The sequence below is a fragment of the Telopea speciosissima genome, unplaced genomic scaffold, assembly GCF_018873765.1.
Source record: "Telopea speciosissima isolate NSW1024214 ecotype Mountain lineage unplaced genomic scaffold, Tspe_v1 Tspe_v1.0012, whole genome shotgun sequence".
Classification (NCBI taxonomy): domain Eukaryota; kingdom Viridiplantae; phylum Streptophyta; class Magnoliopsida; order Proteales; family Proteaceae; genus Telopea; species Telopea speciosissima.
Window position 1 is genome coordinate 50,001 of NW_025317348.1, and position 23,312 is coordinate 73,312.

General features: G+C 47.6%; 2 protein-coding genes and 3 long non-coding RNA genes across 6 annotated transcripts in view; 1 reads left to right on the forward strand and 4 right to left on the reverse strand.

Annotated features, from left to right (window-relative positions):
* LOC122647102 overlaps window positions 1-19,672 on the reverse strand; it is a 22,127-nt gene extending 2,455 nt beyond the window's left edge. The window contains exons 1-2 of the long non-coding RNA XR_006330785.1: window positions 19,659-19,672; window positions 9,044-9,048 (exon numbers count right to left, since the gene is read on the reverse strand). This is a non-coding gene — a long non-coding RNA (uncharacterized LOC122647102). The remainder of the gene's footprint in view (window positions 1-9,043; window positions 9,049-19,658) is intronic.
* LOC122647083 (ribosomal protein S7, mitochondrial) lies at window positions 7,561-8,670 on the reverse strand. The gene has a single exon (XM_043840599.1). The coding sequence runs from the start codon at window positions 8,334-8,336 to the stop codon at window positions 7,890-7,892; it is 447 nt and encodes a 148-aa protein (XP_043696534.1). The 5' UTR covers window positions 8,337-8,670; the 3' UTR covers window positions 7,561-7,889.
* On the reverse strand, window positions 10,230-17,264 carry LOC122647098. The gene is made up of 3 exons (XR_006330781.1): window positions 17,254-17,264; window positions 16,562-16,564; window positions 10,230-10,333 (listed from the first exon to the last, which is right to left on the reverse strand). It is a non-coding gene; the product is annotated as an uncharacterized LOC122647098 (long non-coding RNA).
* LOC122647081 (cytochrome c oxidase subunit 2-like) lies at window positions 18,247-23,037 on the forward strand. The gene is given in 4 exon segments (XM_043840597.1): window positions 18,247-18,361; window positions 18,363-18,795; window positions 20,169-20,486; window positions 22,404-23,037. Coding segments are annotated over 4 exon segments (1,029 nt in total). The 5' UTR covers window positions 18,247-18,292; the 3' UTR covers window positions 22,613-23,037.
* Window positions 22,219-23,312, reverse strand: part of LOC122647105 — a 59,595-nt gene continuing 58,501 nt past the window's right edge. For both annotated transcript variants that reach the window (XR_006330788.1, XR_006330789.1), the window contains exon 2: window positions 22,219-22,527. This is a non-coding gene — a long non-coding RNA (uncharacterized LOC122647105). The remainder of the gene's footprint in view (window positions 22,528-23,312) is intronic.

The window sequence follows — 23,312 nt, forward strand, 5'->3', positions numbered from 1 at the left end:
TTGCAATGATGAGCATTGATTTGATTAATCAAAAACATAGAGTCACATTCCACCACTATGTTTGAGAGGCCCATTTCCCTGCAAAGCTTTAGTCCTTCTAAGAGAGCAAACAATTCAGCCAGATTATATTTCAGATAACCATAGTAGGAAGCAAAACATAAGATCAGATCACCTTTGTCATTGCGAGTCACTCCTCCTCCACCACTGTTCCCTGGATTTCCGCAGCTGGAGCCGTCTGTATTTCACTTTTTCTTTCCTCTCGGTGGTTTACACCATCTCAGCAGCCGCATCTGTTTACGGGGAGGGATCGAATCCACTAAGTTTAGAACTTCACATCTTCTTTTTTCTGAAGCTGAACACGGCATCTTGGGATTCATTTACCTTCCAATGTCTTTTAGCCAATTTAGCAACTTCATCTTTAGTTGCAACGGATTAGATGATCTTTCTTCAAAGACCAAATGGTTTCTTTCATTCCAGATCATCCATAAAGCGATAGACGGAGCCAACGAAGCAAGAATGCCCACTCTTGAGTGAGATCTGAATCTACTCCACCAGTTACAGCACCTCTGTATCAAGGATTCATTATCAATTAAGCCGAAACTAAATACAGCGGCCAACCAACTCCAGATCATTTTAGCCAAGTCACTGCTTATGAAAAGGTGATCAACATCCTCAGTCCCTTTATTCAAACAACATCTGCAGGCCGAGGGTAACGCCACACCTACTTTTTGTAGATTAGAGTCGACCGGGATCTGGTAGTTAATGGCTTTCCACCTTTTTATCGAAATTTTGGTTGGTAGAGCTTTGTTCCACAGTTTGGCTGCCCAGCTAACTGATTGATTTTGATTACGGCAATACTCCCATGCTGATTTGACCGAGAATTCCCCAGTTGTATTTAACGACCAGACTAGTCTATCCTTAATGTTAGAGTGAATCGAAAAGGACTTAGGAGCATTCTCAGTAAGATAGGTGATTACCTCATAAGGTATCGTAGGATGGGCCCAAGTGCCATCAGATCAGGTTGGAAGACTTCTTTCACCTTCACTGCAGCATTTTCAGGAATTGTGAATATATCCATAAGTGGAGTCCCATTAACCCAATTATATCGCCAGAAATCACAATCACCAGTGCCAATTAACCATCTACGTTGGGCCAACACATTCGGCAACACGAGAGCTATGTCTTTCCATAATGACGAATGGTAAGGCCTGACCTCCGCTGCACTTGGGTGTAGATTATAAAGAAATTTCTTCCACATAAAATCAGCCCAAATCCCCTCCTCCTTTAGAAGTGTCCAACCCATTTTGTATCTGAAGCTCTGTTGTATATCTGCCATCCTTCTCAGGCGCGGAACGCCCTCCTTTATTGGTCTGCACACCCTTTCCCAACTGATCCAATGGTGTTTATCACCATATTCCCCTTCTCCCCAGAAGAAGCTCGCCATGATTTTCTCAATTCGCCGGGGGACAGATGCAGGTACAGAGATAGATGCCAAGATATGTATGGGAATACTATAGATGACATGCTTGAGGAGTGTTAACTTGCCGCCAAGAGAGATGAGCTTTGCCTTCCATCCCGCCAATTTTGCCTGTATCTTATCAATTTAAAAGAAAAAAGATTCAAGCTTTGGTCTGCCCTTTATGATGGGTGCACCAAGGGCGTGAGGAAAGGCACGCGAGCTCTTTGGAAACCTGTACAGGACTGTACTATAGAGGCTCGGTTAGGTGGGGCTTTGTCTGAGATGAAAAAGCTGCTTTTTTTATGGTTTCATTTCTGTCCCGAGGGGGCCGGAGGTCCCACCGAATAACATCCATAACTTTCTCTTCAGTCGATTTCCTGCCATTGCAGAAAACTATGGTATCATCCGCATATAGCAGATGGGATATGATTCCGCACTTTCTTGGCACTTTGTAAGCACAAGTTTGTTGCTCCATGAAGAGCTTGGTCAACCATCTACGTTGGACCTCTTCCGCAAAAATGAATAAAGTGGGGGGAGAGGGGGTCACCTTGACGAATTCCTCTGGTGCCCAAGAAATGGCCACATTGACAGCCGTTTACCATGACAGAGAACCATGCAGAAGATATACTATTGTTGATGAGCAGCACCATCCTGTCATCGAACCAAAATTTCCGAAGGACAGCCAGGAGAAAGTCCCACTCCAATCTGTCGTAGGCTTTCATCATGTGACGCTTCAAGATTACATTATGGCCAAAGCATCTTCTATCAAGATCCTGCACCAGTTCGTGGGCCAAGGCGATATTTTGCGAGATAGACCTCCCCTGAACAAAAGCACCTTGCTCGGGGGATATGAGCTTAGGCAAGATCCTGCAAATACGAGAATGTTTCACTTTAGTAATGATCTTGTAAACAAAGTTACATAGACTGATTGGCCTGAAGTGCGAAAACTCCGTTGGATCCTCCCTTTTCGGAATAAGAGAGATCAATGTTGAGTTGACTGCTTTCGGAATGTTGCCTCCTGAGAAAATTTCTCTCACAGCCGCACAAAGATCCGATTTGATAATGTCCCAGCAGGAAACATAAAAGTGACCCGAAAATCCATCAGGTCCCCGGGCCCCGTCTGCATTCATGTCCACAACTGCCTCTTTAATTTCCTCATCTGATGGCATATTAGACAATAAAAGATTTTCCTCCTCAGTTACCAACTTCCACTTTGGGATCACCTAAAGAATGTTCTAATCAATGCTATGCTCTTCAGAAGAATAAAGAGATTTGAAGTAGTCAACTGCCAAGTTTTGAATGGTGCCCATGTCTTCCGTCATAGATCCATCTGCACAACGAGCACGCGTAATCAAAGCTTTCTTCCGTTTCACCATAACAGATGTATGAAAGAATGGAGTATATCTATCCCCTTCCTTCAACCATTTCACTCTCGACTTTTGCCTCCAAAATCTTTCTTCTTGCCAGAGTACCTTCTGGTGATCATCTTTGGCCTTTTGTAGATCAGCCAGCATAGGCTTGATCCGACCAAGCCGACTGCAACAACAACTCGGCACTATTCACATTATCCTCGGCAGCTTTTACCTTGTTGAAAATATTCCCGAAATAATTTTTTTTCCAATCTTTAAGGCGCCACTTCAACCTTCAACACTTACGACAGAAAAATTCAGTAAGAGAGCCTTGCATAGGAGCAGCCCAAGAAGAGCGAACACAGTCAAGAAAAGACTCGTCCAGCAGCCACATTTTCTGAAACTTGAACAATCTTGGAAAATGAAAAGGATCAGAATTATGTTGAATCAAAAGAGGGGAGTGGTCCGAAAACATTCTGCTCAAGTGAAGAGTATCTGGTTTGCCAAATGAGAAAGCCCATTCATGATTAATGAAGACTCTATCCAGTCTCGCCCAAATACAGCTTAGGCCAGCCTGGTTATTACACCATGTAAAACGGGAACCAGAGAAAGCAGCATCCACAACTCCCAAGTTGTTAACACACGAGATGAAGTCATCCATAGCAGCTCTATCAGGGGGGCGATCATCTATCCGAGACTAAGGCTACCGCTACCTTAGATCCAAGCCTTTCTTTGAACCATGGCTACCTTACTACTACTACTAAAAGCCCTGAGTATAAAAAAATAAAAAAAATTCTTATCCAATTCAAATTCCAAAAACAACTGGATGAATATCTCATATGCCTTTCATTCCAAGGTTGAATGAGATAAATAGCTCCTTTCTCGGGAATCCTATCAAGAATATGCCTTTATACACATACACAATTCCACATCATTGTACACGTTTCCACACCCCCCAATGTCAGACCCAACGGTTGTAAGACGCCTCATAATCCGTTGTTTTGGGAGGGATATAATTCGTTTGGTAGTAAGGGTGGGTCTCATTGGTATTCATAACAATCATGTATAAGGAGCTAATCGGATTCTCGGTTTCTGGGAATAGATATCATCATGTGGAGAGGATCGAATAATGAAGCTAGTCTGCCGCCCTTGTATTAATGGAAGAAGCTGTGTACCGGGCGCGGTGCGTTGGAGTTCTTGATCGAGACCTAGTGGAGCCCGGGGTAGGCCACTGACTAGTAAAGGGGGGAGGCATCGATCGGTGAGAAAAGAAAGGCGGTTAGAAAGCCCATTGACTTCGCCCAGTATCCTTTCCAAGTCGATGGCTCGTTGATAACCCGGAACCGTGCTGGTTGACCCGGAATCAGCAGATCCCACGGATCGAGATCGATACCCGCACTAGCACTACCCGTAGAGGCAGCGCTTCACCAGGGAAAAAAGCTTGAACTGCCGCTGGTGAATTTGTCTCTCTGACCGGAAAGTTTTTTCTATTCATTTTTGAAACTGAATCGAAAAAAGCCTTAGTCCGTTGTTTGGCGCCTTGCTCGGGCGAGTCGCTCAGCCTACGATTCGTTCTGCGCTGAGCCCTTGAAGCTGTGGCGTGATGCAGGGCATGCATGGCTTGCTTAAGCTGCTAGGGGCTTGCTCCGTTCCTCGTGAGAATTGGTAAGCGCTCTACCGGACTATCATTCTATACGTCCTGCTGAACGAAGCGCACCGGGATCCGGACCAGAGTGAGATCGCTGTAATGGAAAGGGAAGAGGTGGTGGTTATTCAACAAGATCGATTGTCGCCTATGCGGGAAAGCGCAAACTAAATAAGATGTGACAAGGCCTGCCCGGAGGAATAAGAACCGCAGCTGCTGGGCCACCTTCTACGGCTCAGACACTTCATACCTTCTAGGGGGCGTCGGCGGAGGCAAGATAGAAGGTATGACTGGAAAAAACAACCTTGAGATGGGCCGGTTGATAGATGCGTCCGGAGCGGGTCACATCGTTGATGGATTTCACAGCCGGTTCTGCCGCCAACTGGGCCGCAGTGAAGGACTTTGGCGAAGGCAGCGTTAGGATGGGCATGGGACCGGGGAGAATCACTGGATGTTTTGGCTACATTGATATCGTGGTTCAAACCCTTCGTCTCTGGTAATAATCCAATCAGTGCCCTTGAAACGCTTACTAGCCGGGCCCATCCCTGTTCCTTGCAGAGCTACAGAATGTGCTTTTTATCCGAAAAGTGGAAGGCCTTATTTGAGACTCCATCGCTCGCGGTAGCTAAATGGCGGCCCTTCTCTGAAATGCAAAACACCCGATCCGCTTGCTCAGGCCGGTACAGACTGATCACAAAGCTAAACAGGCCGCGCCTACGTGTAGTCGCGTCAATTGTATCTGCGACATGCACCACGTAGAGACCCCCAGGTCCTGACTCGGCAGTAGGCAATTTACATCAAAACTAAAGAAAAAAAGGGTTTTGCATCCACTCCAAAAGAGAAAAAGCGCATCCAGTCATAGAAGGAGACCACAAGGAACACGGGAGGTACTTCAGCAATAAGGATGGTAGCCGACTAGCAAGCACAAGCCGGCACTGTTGGATGAGTCCCTCGAATTGGCTACTCTGGGGGCTGTCTGGAAAGCTATTACTCAAGGCGCGCTAGCCCTAACCATACTTTGAAAGTCTCTTAGCTTGGCTTGGCAAAGAAGGAAAAGAATGACCGCTGTCGAAGAGTGCTGAGAACGGATCCCGGAAGCCTACGGCTGAGAACTGTTACCGGAAGCCTATGGGATTTAACTACAGGCGCAGGGGGTCTTTTTCGCACTTGAGGTTGAGCTTCTCCACCATCTCCTTCGAGACCATATTCTTACAGCTCCCACTATCGATGATGACATTGCAAACTTTGCCACCCGACGTGCATCGCATGCGGAATATTTTTGTCCTTAGCCACCTCTCATCGGTCTTGACTTTAGGAGTGTACATAGCTCTCCGAATCCGCAACGATTCGCCCTCGTCGGCTTCCAATTCTCCCTCTTCGTGTTCATCACCACCATCGTCATCATAGACCGGATCTCCCTCTATATCAACCAAATCATCCTCTCTCCTTCTACCGGCTCAACGAAATGAGCTTGTGCGTCGAATCTCCGGCGAGGACACTCGAAAGAACGATGTCCCGTTTCCATACACTTATAACACCTTACTTCTTCACCCGGCGCAGCTCCCTGTCCTTCTCCCTGTCCTCAGCCCCCCTCTCAACACCCGACGACTGCCCCACTTTGGTGTTCACTAGTGCCTTGCCTTCTCCCTTCCCTTCCTATCCTTGCCCTGGTACGATACGCTGGTTCTTGAGCCTCTGGACCTCGAACACGGGAAGGTACTTTGGTCATGTGCCGACTCCTCGAGCTCGTCACTTGGGGCTTCCGGGTTAGGAACGAAGGGCGACGTCGATCATCCGTCACGTCGGTATCCGTATGGTACCGTGGTCACCTCTAATTACAGTGGCTGTGTTGAGATGGAGAAACCGACATTGCTCCAGAAGTTGCGTATGTCGGTCGAATCTACGATCCTCGCGTTACACCTTCTCTTTGTGCTTGCTCTAACCGGGTTCAGATTGAAGTGGACAAGCATCAATCAACTATCGTCCTCGACCTGTATGCCAAGCGTTCCCCAGTTTCTGTCCTTTGACTTGGAGCTATCTGTTCGGCTCATTCTGGATCAACGGGTGCTTTTAGTATTCCATAACCTTCAGCGCGTCTCCTCTCTTCCGTCTTTAGCCCTCTGAAACGCTAGGTGCCGAAGGTTACTCCCTGCCAGTGTGTTTGACTTCTCTCCTAACTAGCTTGCTACCCGGGAAGCTCCTCTGCTCGTACCTCCTTGCACTCAACTGGTTTGGCATAGGGGGTTGCTGGGGGTAAGCACACTCAAGTCATAAGGGGGGAAGCTTTCCTGGGCCTGACGGCGCCTGGGGCCTTCCCAGCACACTTTCGAGGCTCGCCCCTTTCCCTTTGGTTTCTCCTGTCCCTCTTCTGAACCAGGATTTACGGTCTAATTCTGAAAGTTTCATTTACCTGTTTTCATCAGGCTTCCTACTTCACGATCGTATCTCCCCTATCCTTAAGGAAGTACGGGTCCGGGTCCCCCTTAGACGTAAAGGGCCCTCTTTTGTGCCCTATTTGACGCTTTTAGGTTCCGGTCCCCCGTGTGCCTGACGACCTCTCCTATCGATTTAGTCTGCTCTTTCGACTCGAACGGGTAGCTCTCGAAAAGGGGGAAGTTGATGATTTTTTTGGGGGCGGTCCTTTCCCTCTTCCCGTACTTTCTAGGCACTCTTACGTCCGCCGTTAGCTCGGGGGGATTTTGGGTTGGCGATCTCATCTGTACTCTTTCTCTCAGATGTATTGACACAACCCACACCCCCCTTACTCCATAGGGGACCGAACTTGACTCCTGTGAAACAAGCGGCCAGGAAGTTCAGACCCGCACAACCTATCACTTGAGGCATAAGTTGAACAATTATTGGCTGCCAACTTTATCCGAACTGAGAAGCATCCAGATTGGTTAGCAAAGGTCGTGCCGGTAAAGAAAAAGAATGGGCAGATTCGTCTTTGTGTCGATTTCCGGGATCTCAACAAGGCCTGTCCCAAGGACGATTTTACCCTGCCCAATATTATGATTTTCATTGATCATACGGCAGGGTACGAGATGTTTAGTTTCATGGATGGATACAGCGCGCTTCGTCCTACCTAAAAATTAGTACGAGATCGCTTCCTTCCCTCCCTTTGAAGTGCATTTATCAGCTCCCCGAGTCAGACGAAAGAGGGCGAAAGGCCCACTACTTCTTCATTCATGGCCTATTGATTTGTTTGATTTATCTCCCTCATTCGACCTGAGGCAAAAGAGAAGTCATACAAAGAAAGGTTCTATCATGCAATGCATAACGGGCGGGCCTCCTATGGATTCCTCCAACTCAATGAATGAAGGGGGGAGTATGAGGTAACGTAGTTCTATATGAAGATTCAAAAAGGAAAAGGGTCAAACCATATCTTACTGAAAAATCTGACTGAATGAGGAAGAGCTCTTTATGTGGTCTCACTTTACCACCATCTGAAATGCGCGAAACTTCGATTGGTGGAAGCCAGTCCATGAAGATTCTCCCTTTTCTTACGTGCAATTCCCCTCTTTCGGTAAGCATCCAGTATCTCAGCAAATGAACATTTCTCTAAGCTTATCCTGTAGCTTATACGTCGTTTGAAAGCTGCTCCAAGGATCCAACGAATAGCTAAGGTTTGTTGACGATCCCTGGCTACAATCCCAGGGACATCATAAATAGTACCTGCGACTCCTACTTTTTCCACTTCGCATATGGGCTTTATATTCTCTACGGCGTCAACCATAAGTTTGATTACATCGCGTTCAGTTCGAGCTGGGCGATGAAAAGTTTGATAAACAATAGCACGAACTCTCGTTCTTTTACCTTCTTTCATGCGAAAGTTGACCAACTTCTTGATCAATTGTTTTTGCTCACCATCCAAGCCCCCCATATAGCTGAGAATTTCCGAGCAATTGGAAGCCGCTTTCGATGACGAGGCCGATAAATTGATATTACGCGATCGTTACTGTCCATCTTTATCAGCCAACTCCCCTGTTTCCATCTTTCAGAGTCCCATAGCTTTCAACTGAGCGGCAACTAATCCGTAAGCTGTCTTCTTATGATGGGCTGCAGGAGCCTCTTGTTCTTCTCAATCTCCTGCAGCCATTCGCGTAGGGTTGTGGCATCCGTGTCCGTGTCGGCAGAGAGTTCCAGATCGTTTGAAAGAATGTTGTCTGCAATCTGGGAGTAGATTTCTTCCATTTCAGGAAAATGAACGGATAGCCGCCTTTGCCACGGTCGCCTTTCACACCGATCACGAACTTGCTCTAGAATGAAAGTGTGAATAGAATTTCATTACCTCACGCTGCTGTAGTTCGGCTTCGGGATCGGCGTGGGGAACTTCCGCCGGTTCTGGCGCCAGCGGGGGCGCCTCGTGAGCCGCGTTAAAGATCCCTTGTATAAACTCAAGTAAGTCAATATAAGGCATGCCAAACACTGTGTCCTTTTCCAGTATCTATAGAATGAGCACTGTGAACTATCTGCTTCAAAAAGATAGTTTAGAAACAAGTAAAAAATAAAGAATTATAATATGTAATAAAATAAATCATTCCTGTATTCTGTACTGATATGAATTTCATTCTCTGTCGACTTACTGACTGACACTGAGTTACTTACGGATTCTTTTTATTATAATAAATTTCAAGAAAAAAAACCACTGTGGAAGAATTTTTTTTTGCTGAATAGCTGTCTTTCTTTTAGAGTTGCTTATGGAGTGAAGTGACTGCCTCTCACCCGAAAGGCAGGAACGTAACGTCCTTTAAAGCGCATATGAGTAGTCATTCCTGTTATGAAGAGGCATTCCCCTTTAGTTTGCAATGCATTTCTAAGCTGCTTTCTTGCGATGTACTGATACACCCGTCTGGTCGGCTCGTGTCTCTTCTGGAAGTCGATAGTGAACTTCTCAGAGAAGCCCATAGCTCTTTCAGACCCTTCTTTTTTTTTTTTTTTTTAACATCGAATTTGTTCCAATAATAGTTTATGCAGCAGATTCTCAAGAACCAGCGGCTGATCTGGGTGAAGGCGGTGCTGCTGAGGCAATTCCGCATTTTCGCGTGTTCAGCGCGAAAAGGGAAGCCGAGCTCTTTTCTCGTATACGCGAATGTTCAGCACTTTTGGGTCATAGAATTCTTGCTCAAGAGCATCCCGGTCAATATGAGTCCATAGTCCGGGATCATTTGAATGAAGCTTCTACCATTGGTGCACAAGCATATCTTTCGGCGCTAAACAGCGAAATTTTAGATATAGCCGTCCGGGAGAAAACGTGCCCAAGATCTCCTTTTTGAAACGCTTCTCAGTGAACCAGCCCTAGAAGAAATTCTTCTAATTTCACCCTATGACAACATGAGGGAGGAAGCTTTCGAGTTTGTGGAAAAACAGGTTGAGAATTTAAACAGAATGGAATCCGCTGTTCACCGGGATTTGCTTGATAATCACCTGTCCTTCATCATAAACAATATTAAACAGGAAGGGTCAAGACCCAACCTTTACATATAGATCTTTTTTAGATCATATTATTGGGCGTTGACCCTTTTTTCGATGACTCATCTAAGATAGTTTAATAATATAATGGTTAGCATATAGAACGTAAAGTATCAATAAATTTGAAAAGTTCGATCATTGACAAGGCTTTCGTGATACGAAAGAAAAGAGCGGATCCAATACCAAGACGACTTCTTTCTCAGGTCTGTTTCCGTTCCTATATATATGGGTCCGTGCAGCATTTCCACGATATCGTTATGATCAATCAATGGGTGCCAGAGCTGCTACAATTGCTTCAGCGGGAGCTGCTGTCGGTATTGGAAACGTCCTTAGTTCCTCGATTCATTCCGTGGCGCGAAATCCATCATTGGCTAAACAATCATTTGGTTATGCCATTTTGGGCTTTGCCTTTTGCGAAGCTATTGCATTGTTTTTCGAAGCTAAAGCTTTCCTGATCCTATTTGTATTTTAGCCGGATGCGATGTGATATGTGATTATGTGTCTTTTTTTGGTACCCGAAATGAAATTCTTATTAGTATAAGTCTTTCCCAGGATCGGACAGAATCTAGCTGGCGCGAGCAACTAGCTATGGGAGTTCAACTCTTCGTCGATCGATGGTACTAACAGTGCGTATTGCGCGTCAAGTGCGAGATTGGCGTCGAGAAGCCGTGGGCCCAGTAGTGCCCGCATACGACAGCTCTGCGGAGCTTTGCGGGTCGGTAACCTGTTCGACGTAAGATCCATTCAAGTGCGCAAGGCTCCGATAGGAGTGTCGCTTCGCTTTGTTCAGGGGAAGAACCATTACATAATAAATGCGCGCGCATTAACCGTGACGCGCGCTTAGGGCTATGGGGAGAGCTGGTTGCCGTGTGACAGCTGCCCAACTGGAACAGACCAACGAATGAAGGAGTGTTACCCATGACTTCGTATAACGATAACAAACAGCATTTTTCCATGTTTGGGCCTTCGGGGGACAGGATTTGGCTTCACAGCAAGCTTTTGATCTCCCTATAGCAAATCGATCTTGGGTCGTGTCAGGTGGTGTAACGAGAAGCTGTTTCACAAGCGGATTCCGAGGAAGCATCCGAAGCAGCGAAAGTAGAATAATCCTAATCCGATGAATCAGCAGACGCATCTGAACCAGGGCGGTGAGAGGGGAAGGTTAGAGCAAGCAAGAGCTCCTTTTTTTATTTCTTTCTAGCCAACGGGTCCAGTCTATCCCGAAACAAGAGATCATCCTGTTTATCCCGAAACAACATATCCTGCTGTTTCTCACAAGCCTAGGGCATTTCGGGTGGAAGGTCAGTGTGCAGCTTTTTTAGCTTTTTACGAAAAGCAGTGTTGTTTTCTATCCTGTTTGACGAAAGGAATTGATTGGAAATCTATCTTTTTGAAAAAAGTAGATGAAAAATGATACAAAAAAGAAGACAAAAAGTGGTATTGAATTTGAACAAAAAGTAGATACAAGTATTCACAGCTGTATGGCGCGTGTAACCCCACTTGCTTGTCGCACTTTTGGATAAACCGCTTTCTTTTGTTACCTTATTGACGAAGGGGAGGGAGGGTGATTTGCTTCATTTTTTTTTCTTTTAGCTGGAGAAAAAGTCTTCACTGCTTGATTCGCTGAGCCCGGCTCTGTAGGCAGCTTTAGTGTGCGGTGGAGGGAAGGGGCTTAAAGCGACAGAACCGATTCATACAGAGTAGGAATAATCCTATGGCGAAGGATCGGGCTGTGAGCTCGAACTGGAGGAGGAAGATGGGCGGGGTCAGTTAAAGCTTTAGTGCCTCCTTTAGAAGGCCCTTGATCCTAGAAACAAACGATGATCCAGCAAATAAGTAGGGGGTTCGAAATCGAGTTCCAAAGCGAGGTCGGTTGGTGGGGAAATGAATGAATTCCCACTAAATCCGGTGTCATGTCAACCCCTGACTGACCGGAGGCCTAAAAGCGTCAAACTAAGGAGGGGTACTCCGATCGACGACCTCTTCGACGATACATCTCGATCGGTTGGTTTGTGCTACAGAGAGGTACTCCGATCGACCGGGTTCTAATTTTCTAAATCGTGTAAATAAGGGTTCCAAACCTGTTGCGTGATATCACATGGAGGAAGACAGCTGTGGCGCCCACCTGCGCTGGTCTGCGTCTGACTACTGTTCCCTAACTGACATTCCATTCTCTGGACTGAGTTTCCTCCGGTGCCATTGATTTTTCCGTACCGTAATAGACGAGGTCTTCTGAGCTCTCTTTTTCTGTGAAGAAGGGTGGCTAATACAGAGAAGAAGATTCCGCATCTCCATCCGAATCGGAAGGAACGGCAAATAAATTACGTCAGTCAGTCAAAGAAAGAAGCAAACTGACTGATGAACACCAACCGGTCCACCAGGGTCCGCCAGGACACCTAACCTAGAGAATTCACTCCCTGGATGTAAGTCCGTCAGTAAGTACAGTCTCAGTCAGTAGTGAAAGAATAGTCCGTCCCAGTAGTGGATCAATCGGTAGTGAAATAGTCCAAGGAGCTTTGGGCATTGCCGGTGTAGCTGTCAGCAACTCGTGCTTCGTTCCCCGCTTCCCCCTCTGGTTGTCAGCTTTTCTCGCTTTTGAAAAAACTCTTTCCGTTTATCCCGGGAAGGAAAATGGTGCACAATTGGGTAGCTATCGGGCTTAAGGCATTTCCGGGTAGCTCGTAGCAAGGCGGCAGAAGCAATCAACTCGAGAGTTTAGAGAGTTTCGTCAAACCATAGGTCAGTGAGTACGAATGCGATCGTCCGGACAAAGGGTAGTGTTGGTCTCGTCTCAGGAACAACAGGAGCGGGAACAAGAACGGAGATGGGTGGTTCAGGTCTCGTCTCGTCGCCAAGAAAGAAGAGTGGAAGATCGATGCAGAACGTCAAGGGGCTGGAGAAGAAATAACAGTGGCAGGTCTAGCGAGCCTGTATCCGTCCGAGCGGCAGTCACTATCAGTAGCAGAGACAGAAGCCGCTAGATAGGTCGTGTCTGTTACACGTTCCACGAGGAATTCATCAAACGAGTGACTTTCACACTTCGCTGGGGCCAAGGGAGCAGATGTAGGAGCTGAGCGAAGCGAAGCGGTAGAGGAGAGCTGGACAAGGGGAGCATTGAGTGAGGGTTGCGGGGCATGTAGCTAGGTGGACTCTCTTTGCTTCGTGGTTTTCTTTACCTTTTTAAGAAATCGATTCTTTTTGTGATCCTTGCTTAGGAAGGGATTGCGAATAAGATGCTCGAAAGGGCGGTTTCACAGCAGGCGCATTTCACTTTTTTTTTTTAGTATATTGCCTGTCAACTCTTTCTCCGTAAGAGAAAGAGGTTCCTAGACAAAATACGGCAGATGAGGCATCAGCCGCAACAACAGATCCAGTTTATCCCGCACCTCTTTCCGTTATCCCTGCTAATCAATCTCTTTCAGACCCTTCCCTCCTCCTTTGACGGCGAACCACTCTTTTCTTTTGTGCTGTGACATATGATTGTTAGGGCGTTAGCACGTCTGGTAAACAAAGGTAGCTACCCGAGGATAGGCCGATGGACGAGAAATGGGTCAACACGTGACGTATGGACAAGCAATGGGAGGGCTCCTGTCGTTCTAAGCGAGGAAGTCCTTTCGCCCCTATTTGAGTAAGGCGCGGTGGATCTTTTTCATTCCTTTTCGTATCTCTTTTCTCTTTAGATCGCTGTTCGGGGTGAGTAGCAGAAAATATATGAAAAAGATTAATGGAAAGCTGTTCTCCTCACCCCGAAAGCCCACATCTGCAGGAGACGGCATGCGCTCACTGATCTTTCTTATTTATATTACGCAAAAAGAAGTTCAGTCGGTTAGGTTAGTTTTTTATAAGGGCGCTGGAGGTGCCTGCAGTTACTTGGTTCTTCTGTTGGACCTCTGCCTACAAGTCCCGCTGCCATGTCTGCTTCTGATACAGGCGTGTTTTGTTCTTCACCAGCAAGATACGGCCAAAGAAGCAACGGCCCCATTTACAACTATGGGAAAGACGCTTACTGTCTGCTCCAATCGACACCCGACTATGAAGAATGGAGAGGGGCTACCTGTGCGGAATATGAGGAATTTTCTGCGCTTATCACGCAGATTAGGAACGAGAAAGGCACAGAAAGCTCGTCTCAAGGAACGAAGCAGTCAGCCCGGAAGAGAATAGTGAAAGAGAAGGAAGTAGAGGAAGAAGGAAAGGAAGAAAAACGGAAGAGGAATGTTCCGCACTCTCCAATGATGTGTCATAAAGACATTAGCTACGAGTCCGTACCGAACCTTTTCATGCAAGGTCTCGTGGAAGTAAGACAGACGCTATCATTTCCTGCAGATATAAAGGAAAAGGATTAGTAGCAGACTGAAAGTCGAAACTAGAAAGACTCATCTGTAGAACCCATTTAAAAGGGCGAGCCTGATCCCTGGTACCATCCTGTGGTAAACACCTGAGCAGGGACGCCATCCAGTCCTGGAAGGGTCTTCAAAGAGACTGCTTTAATTGCTTTCCGATGGTCTTATGTTTCGGTGTTATGATCTCGTACGGACTCGGAGCGCGCCGCAGCCTTTAGGCGCTAGCGCAGTGCGAGTTACGTTCGATGTGGTGTCCTGTAGACTTTGGTCTCGATCCACTCAGTGGGTAGATAAGATTTTACATCCAATGTAGAGTGCTATGGCTGATACATGGTTCTGGCTGGAGCACTTTGGTTTTATCGCTCCTCTCTCGAATCCTCTGTATTGGTGTAGTCTATAAGACTGTATGCGCACCTGAGCGCCTTGACCCGAACCCGTGACAATATTAGTTTACTTAGGTCAGAAGTCACTAAGGGCGAAGCGGGTTACTTTTATCTGCTCGACCACCAGGAGAGGGTGGTCGAGGGTGGTCGTAGATCAGGAAAGAAGGCTCTGAAAGACCTATCCTAAAGGAGAAGGAGGAGTCAGTCTTCTTTGAAGATTGAGGCGCATTTGCGGACAATTATGCCATTCGGAAGAAGTCTTCTACAGAGGGAAAGCCTGTTACGAGTAAGTGGAGAGGCTTTTTCAAAACCAGAGATTCTTATCTTATTCCATTCCAGTGGCTTGACCAGTAACCAATGGCGAAAACTCAAAAAGAAGAATAGAAAAGAAAGACAGAAAGAAAGAGTGGCATAGCAATTAATGCAATATTTATACGATTGGATTGTTCCGAAAGCTAAAGCTTTCCTGGGCCTGGGTTAACTCGAACGTTAGCTTTTCGTCCCAATGAGAGTCTCCCTTTGGGAACAACTAAGTTCGCCCAACGAAGAAAGTGTCTTTATCCCGAAGCTCCATTCAGTAATATCCCGCCCGCGTCCTTCCATTTTTCCAATTAGGGCAAGGAGTGTTAAGGGTTCTTCCATCTATGGTTTGGCTTCGAAAGGCGCTCGAATATAAAGACCTTTCATCAGTCGCCACCCGCTTCCCTCAGAGCTATGCTCTGAGCGCCGGTCATTCAACTAACTTGGTATAAAGTTCCCATGCCCCGGGTGGAGCGCTAGGTGTATCCTCCTTCACTTGGGACGTGGCAATGATTTTGACTCTTTTTCTAAAATATAGTTGGGTCCGGTCGATTCGAATGTTTCATAGTGAGATCCAACTATGAGCCGTCATCACGATCTCCGTGGGTCCCGTCCGGTCGGGGCAGCGCGGGAATTTCGAAGCTGATAAATCAGTTGTTTGGGACGACTGGTGCGTCTTTTCCAATCCCTTAATAAGTTGTTCTCAGTTCCCGGATTTTAATTGCGGGAACCCTTGAGTTCAAATACGGCTCCCTAACCTAATAATGTATTGGGTTGACTTGCTCACCGGAAGATTCTTTTTAACATGTTCCAACATGACGAAGCATATGGCTGTGAAACCACCCGATTGTACCCAACCGCTGCATAAGGAAGACTAACTACTAAATAAAGCGAGGATTGCAACTGCAACAAGGTCCACTATTGGCCAAACCAACCCGTTGAGATACCAACGTAGCTCGCCCTACTTCAATGATGGCTTTGAGCATGGATAAGCATTCTAAGTGAGGGTCGTTTTATGTTTTTTTCGCGTTGAACCGTAGCGTTGGAGGGGCCTTTTTTTTTTGCCCTGGTTTACATTAAAGCTAAACTCTCACTGAGGTGGCCGGCTCTGATCTCCAAAGAGTTGTATAGTAAGACTGGCCATTCATCCGATATGAGAACGGAACATCGTGCTTGTTGGTCATCAAAAAGTGGTGAGTCAAACCAATTCACTCCATGCTTTTGTTTTATCTACCCCGGGGCCAAGGGAAAGCGCTAAAGGAGAACCAAACAAAGAGGGGGATAACGGGTTGACTAGTTGGTGGTGTACGCGTTGCCTTGCCTTGGTGGTTCTATCTTGGTTGCCGAAGTGGGTTCGACGCTAAGCCGGAGTTGATTAGATACGATGCCTATCCTTTTATTCTTCTCCGTATGGGACCTTTTCTCGAAAAAAGGCATTAGAGATAGGGGGCGGCAACTAAAGAGGTAGCGAGACTGACCGCAATTGCAGGAATCGGTTCGACTCACTGTGACTGTAACTATCTTATCTATCTCTCTTTGAAACTATTATAACAGAGTTCCTGTAGAGTGATTGATTTATATAGCATAGCATGCGCTCCCTAAAGGGCCCCTACTCTCTTCTCTTTTCTTTAGTTTTCGATTGAAGTGGAGGAAAAAAAAACCTTTTAGTACAGAACAAAGAACCACCACTGAGACATTCAGTGATTGTGCACTAAGTTCGATGTTTGTTTTTTGACTGGACCCGATTCAAAAGACAGAAGGGGAATCAAAGAAGAAAGCAAATGCAAAAGCAAGTTACATCGTATAGTAAGTAAGAGCGAACGAACTTGAGTTGATTAAAAAAATGATTCATGGCTCAAGCGGCGAAACCCTTCTTCGCCAAAACGGGGTTCCGCACTCTCATCCCCGAAAAGGAAGGTCAGCTGAGGAGCGTAGCCGTATCGATTCAACCAAGGTTGCTCCTCCGAAGCCGAGTTTAGGAATTGTCCCCCCCGAAGAGCAGTGGCTCAGTTGTGACGCACGCCAGCTGAGAGAGACTCCACAAGTATCAACGCTCAATCGAAAGAAAGAGCAATCAATTAGATGCAACACAGATGCTACTGGTGTTTTTCAAACACCAGGGGGCACGAGCTCCATCGCCAGGAGAGTTGCATCGAGTGCGTGGGCTCGTCTTCGCGACCATAAGCAAGAAGTCGCCAAGTCGAGGCGGGAATAGCCAACTTCCCCGACGCTACTAGATGGGTAACTTCCTTCTATCCTCCCCCCGGGCGTTTCCAAACTGATCGTGTGTCCCGGGATGGAATACAACCGAAGAAGGAAGATAGTCAGTGTCACGGGAGTGTAAGGGCTCACTTTGGCTCTTGGCGAACTCTTTCGTAAGGCGAACGTTCGCAACTACCACTTTACTCTCTCTGACCGGGGCATATGGCCCTCATTGTCTTCTTGTTCGTTCTCTCTCTCTCCGGGATTCTAATGGTTGACTACCCGTTAGCCTCATATCTGTGGGAGGTCCTCTCTCTCTCACGTTGTGTGGCGCGGAGCTCGTCTCGTCGGATGCATTCCACTCTGACTGACCGACCTAAACCTAAGTAGTTTAGTTTTCATGATCCTGTGGTATCATCAACAAGCTATTTTCTTTGTTTTGTTGGGGACGCCTCTCATTCATTCTATTAGTTATAGGTTTCGTATTCCCGGTCGGATCGGGCAGAACGGGCTCTGGGGAACTACCCGTCTGCTCCCGACCCGAACTTAAAAATTTTAAAGGAAAGTCAAAGGACGAAGTTGAGTCCCGGGCCATATGTATTGGTAGAGGGCGGGGGCTCCCTTCTATCGAGATCGATGGCCCAGTATGCCACCACTGGGATTAGCATTTCTAAAACATATGTTGAGGAGCGCGCTAGCGCGACCAAGCAACCAAAGCAAGCACTTGGGCGGAGTAAAGCTGATCGTAGAGCACCGTTGCGCTAACGCGCTGCAATCAAACTACTGCGCCCCTAACAGAGTCAAGGCAACGGTGCTCTACGATCAGCTCGACCACCGGGAGAGAGTGCTCGTAGATCAGCTCGACCACCGGGAGAGAGTGGTCTACGATCAGCTAGCTCAGCCGTTGCTTGGTTGCATGGGCGCTAACGCGCAGTAGTTTGATTGCAGCTGGTCTAAGACCGCCCCTGATTTACAACCAGCCTGCGGTCGAGCTGATCTACGACCACCCTAAACGAGTAAGGCCGGCTTTCGAGCCAGCAAGAAAAGCTGATCTACGACCACCCTATATAAAAGGGCTTTAGCGCCCGCGCATTTGTTGTTCTGGCGCGCGTCAGCGCTTATGGAGTGGATTCTTTGCTCCCATGCCTTTCTTGGTCGGACCAACCCAACCGGCAATTTCCTTCTTCCTGAGTTGGGAAGCAAGAACAAGTCTCTCTATTTTTTCTTTCGGGAGCAGAGCAGTCAAAGAATGAACCAAACCAAATGATTGTTCTAGAATGGCTATTCCTCCCAAATGTTCTTTGTGATGCTGCGGAACCATGGCAATTAGGATCTCAAGACGCAGCAACACCTATGATGCAAGGAATAATGGACTTACATCACGATATCTTTTTCTTCCTCATTCTGATTTTGGTTTTCGTATCACGGATGTTGGTTCGCGCTTTATGGCATTTCCACTATCAAACTAATCCAATCCCGCAAAGGATTGTTCATGGAACTACTATCGAGATTCTTCGGACCATATTTCCTAGTATCATCCCGATGTTCATTGCTATACCATCATTTGCTCTGTTATACTCAATGGACGAGGTAGTAGTAGATCCAGCCATTACTATCAAAGCTATTGGACATCAATGGTATCGGAGTGCGCCTCTTCACGAGGGTGATTTAAGTGCAACGAAATGTACCGGTGGTTCGCGAAGCATCTGGCTTACCGGTAATCTCCCATTCCCGTCGTCGAGAGACTATAATAACTATAGCATGCCAGAAACGGGGAGTTGAGGTGGTTAGACCTATACCCCGAAATGCTCCCAGCATAGGAGCCTATGGTTCCATTCTTGTTGTTGCTGGAGGGAGTTGCGCTCTTCTCGGTGTGGAGCGATATACGAGAAATAGATGCTCAGCCTGCAATGTCCGATAACGGCGCTGAAGTAGTGAATCTATCGGCACCACAGCAGTGGCATACAACTTTGGACCTAACGGCCGGCCCCGTAACCTTTCGGAATGGGGGATCCCCGTTGGCAACAACCACGGTAGTAGTTGCGGAACTACTGGGCCGGGAGAGGGTGGTCTACGATCAGCTCGACCGCTTTAGGGTTGTAAATCAGGGGTGGTCTTAGACCAGCTGCTCCTCTTTCTTCGCTTCGGGGACGGAGGTCCTACGGTAGGTAACAGCAGGCACAAGCAACTTGACCGAAGGGGACCAGCGCTTCTACTCCTCCACCGAGGAGCCGTTCGCAGCCAGAAGCAAGGGATGTCGTGAACGGTGGAAGGTCACAGAGAATTGACCTCTTCATAGAGTGATCCTATGATCGATATAGGATATAGACTCTCTCTTTCCTTATTCTTATTCTGAAAAAAAAGATTAAAAAAAAAAAAAAAAGAAGGGTGACTCAATCAATTGGGGGTGGGACCTGTTGGCATAATGCACGCTGGAACGTGGGAATTCGAGGTCTCATGAACTACTACTAACAACCTACTTTGTTTTTGTTTTGTTCGTGGACAAACGATTTCAGGTCAGGCCTATGGATGGATCCTTTTAGATCTACGGGCCGGCCCCGGCCGTTCACATGAGCATAGGGAATCTATACTCGAGCGTTCGACTGGGCCCCTGACAGGATAGGTGAGGAATCACTCTTGATCTGATCTATTGGGGCCTACAACTTCGCCGAGCCGACTAGCATCCCTTTCCACTGCGCATTTATCGAACAAAGAAGACGACTATAGGATCGAATTCGCTTTCCGTGGTGAACTGGTCGTCCCATACCTTCTGCCTGTCTCATGTGTGTGGAACCAGGTCTTTTTCTGTTCCAGCCTCACTGAAGTAGGTAGGGCTGGGTGAGAAACGGTCCCCTGTTGTCTGTAGGCCTTCGATTCCACCGGGGTCTTACGGTCTCTGAGAAAGGGGAGAACTACCTAACTAAAGAAGAATAGTGCTCTTTCTAAGAGTAGGCGTGGAGAGCTTTTTGCGGGGAAACTTGCAAGTACAGTTTGGGGGGAGGCGGGCGTCGACCCAACCTTATGAGTATTCGGACTATAACAGTTCCGATGAACAGTCACTCACTTTTGACAGTTATACGATTCCAGAAGATGATCCAGAATTGGGTCAATCACGTTTATTAGAAGTGGACAATAGAGTGGTTGTACCAGCCAAAACTCATCTACGTATTATTGTAACACCTGCTGATGTACCTCATAGTTGGGCTGTACCTTCCTCAGGTGTCAAATGTGATGCTGTACCTGGTCGTTCAAATCAGACCTCTATTTCGGTACAACGAGAAGGAGTTTACTATGGTCAGTGCAGTGAGATTCGTGGAACTAATCATGCCTCTACGCGTGCGCCCGGAAACATAGGCCGACTGCTGAGCCCACTCTGGCTCAGCCGCACCACCCGGGGTGCGAGCCACCCGAGAAGCAAGCTATTACAGCGAGCGGCTGGAGCAGTAGGGAGCCGAGGAGCAAGGCAGTAGATAAGATAGAAGAAGGGGCCAGGCTCCCGGTGGAGCAGAGGAGACGGTTAGGATAACGAACTTGAAACGCGGAGCCCGAGCGGCCGGCGAGCGAGTGGTTAGTGGCCAATAGCGCCCTAGTTGATGGCATTCCTCTCTGCGGCTGGCACTCGAGGAACCACGGGGCACTCCATACAGAGCAAGCAAGTCTTAGGGATGAGACGCCCGCGCAAGGACCTCCATTCTCATTAGGAGGTCGAACCAAGGACCTATGGAAGTCGGGGCTACCCCGTCCCCATGGCAACGCAACAGTGTCCTGAGGGAGGAGTTTAGAGGCCTTATAGTAGCACGGACTTCTTTTTCTTTCTAGGTCATGCGAAGGGGGCCAGTCCAAGATCGTACTGTTCCTCTACAAAGACAACAGACGCTCTCAACGGCTAGGCGCCACTCTCTTTCTGAGTTATTCCAGCTTCTTCATGATTTCGTGCCGCGGTGAACGAACAAAACCAAAAAGAGAAGAGGGCCGCCTCAGCAGAAGGAGAAGGACCTGCAACGGCAGAGACTACTGACCCTCTTCTTGTTCCTAGCCGTCTGTTACGAGTCCGGGAAGCCTGGAATCATCAATATGAGGGATCCCTCAAAATAGAGAAGGGCGGGCAGGGCTTCCGCAAGAGCCTCCCCCCTCTTCCCGGTCAAGATAGATGGGAAGGAGACGGACATAACCAGCCTCTTTATTTATGTACGTACACCTTTGTTTCAGGGATAAAAACCTCCTGCTAATCCGGCCATTTCCGAACCAGTTTTTCCCACCCCAAAAAATTCAATGGAGGACTTCTCAATTCTTGCGATTCCCAGCCCGGCTAAATAGGCTCAATGATCTCTTTCTTCGATAGGCCGGTCCGGCGCTCCGCTTGGTTATATTCGTACATGTTTCGACTCGCCGGTCATTATGGATCTAGTGGCATGGCGAGGCGAAGGGGGGAAGCAACTACGAAGCCCCAACTAGCTTGAATGGGACTCGACAAGTCGCTTCGCTTATAGAATAGAATGCAAGCAAGGATGGTCGTAGATCAGCTTACTCTCCGTCTAGCGGCGGCAAGGAAGGAGGGTGCTCTACGATCAGCTCGACCACCGGGAGAGAGTGGCCTACGATCAGCTCAGCCGTTGCTTCTTTGGTCGTAGATCAGCTAGCCGTTGCTTCTTTGGTCGTAGATCAGCTAGGGCGCGAATCCAGCAAGCACTTGGGCGGAGTAAAGCGGATCGTAGAGCACCGTTGCGCTAACGCGCGCGCTGTAGTTTTTCAGCTTGGTTCTGGCGCGCGCCTGACTCTCCGTTGGGCTCCCTCCGTTGCTTGTTCGCTCAGGGAGTTGCTTGTTTAGGTTGAAGCGCGTTAGCGCAGTAGTTTGATTGCGTATCGCGCTAGGCGCTCACGTTTTTTGGCTTCGCAGGAGTGCGCGGGGCGCATCCGCGCACTTCCGTTTTTCAGCTTGCTGCTCGCTTTCTCGCTTCCGAGAGGCGAAGGGAGCCTGACTTACGGCTTCCAAGCCTGGCGCGAAGCGAAGGGATTGGATTTCACCTATGATCAGATCAGTGGGCAACCATAGTGTACTTTTTTCGTGGTGTTGTTGACGTTGTTGAAAGCGAATTTCCAATTTTTAAGTAGGCCTAGCTTTTCGGAGCTGCTCCCAGCTCACACTATGGTGGAGGAGGTGCCGTGAAGATCTAGGAGTGTGAGCAGTACGAGCTGAAAGGCTCCCATACTGTTTGGAGGGCAGGGGGCATAGATGCCAAACCTGACCCCTATCTATCGTCGTAGAAGCTGTTCCTAGGAAAGATTATGGTTCTCGGGTATCTAATCAATTAATCCCCCAAACAAGCAAGGGCCCCACTATAGCTAAAGGCCCCTATTTGAGTAAGGCGCGCGCAACCTATAAGCGCGCGTTAGCGCAACGGTGCTCTACGATCAGCTTACTCTCCATTGGGCTCATCCCTTGCTTGGTTGAAGCGCGTTAGCGCAGTAGTTTGATTGCTTAAGCGGAAATGAGAGAGTAGGGTGAGGGAAAAGGGGGGAAGCCACTAAATTGAAGGCTTCGCTCGCTCGCTCTAACGCTCGTTTAGTAGACAGCGAGTGGAGTGCATAAGCCCCAGCAATCAAACTACTGCGCTAACGCGCAACGGTGGTCTACGATCAGCTAGCCGTTGCTTGTTAGGGGCGAGTACTACACGAGCTCGTAAGTCAAGTACGGAACGAGCCTTGTCTACGAAGCATAAAACCTCGTCTTGCTTGCTTCTGGCGAAGCTTTTAGTCTGTAGGCATTCAGGTATGGTAGGAATACTACTTTGAAAGCCAACCACTACATAGGAGCGATAGCGAAGCCAAGCCGTATAAAGGCGAGCAGCCCTTATAGCAATAGCAAACGGCCTACTTATAGCCCTATTTTTCTTATCTTATTTAGGCGCTACTGAACTAAATTGACTACTCAAGTACCAAAGGCGACCGGTCCATGAGACCGCCTTCTTCAAAATATATATAAGGCGCTCTTTGCCCTGTTGCTTTTCGAATAGCCGTCAGGGACCTATGCTATGGGCAAGAAAAATGGGCGTTGTTGTTGGGAGGTCCAATGCTAAGCTTACCTTAGGTAAGCGTAAGCTATAACCTTAATTGATCAAAGATCTTCCCGTTCAGTTGCTGAAAGATATATGCTTATAATGT

Bases quoted from the DNA above. Each gene is read 5' to 3' on its own strand.
- LOC122647083 (XM_043840599.1), bottom strand. From the start codon at position 8,336: ATGGGGGGCTTGGATGGTGAGCAAAAACAATTGATCAAGAAGTTGGTC.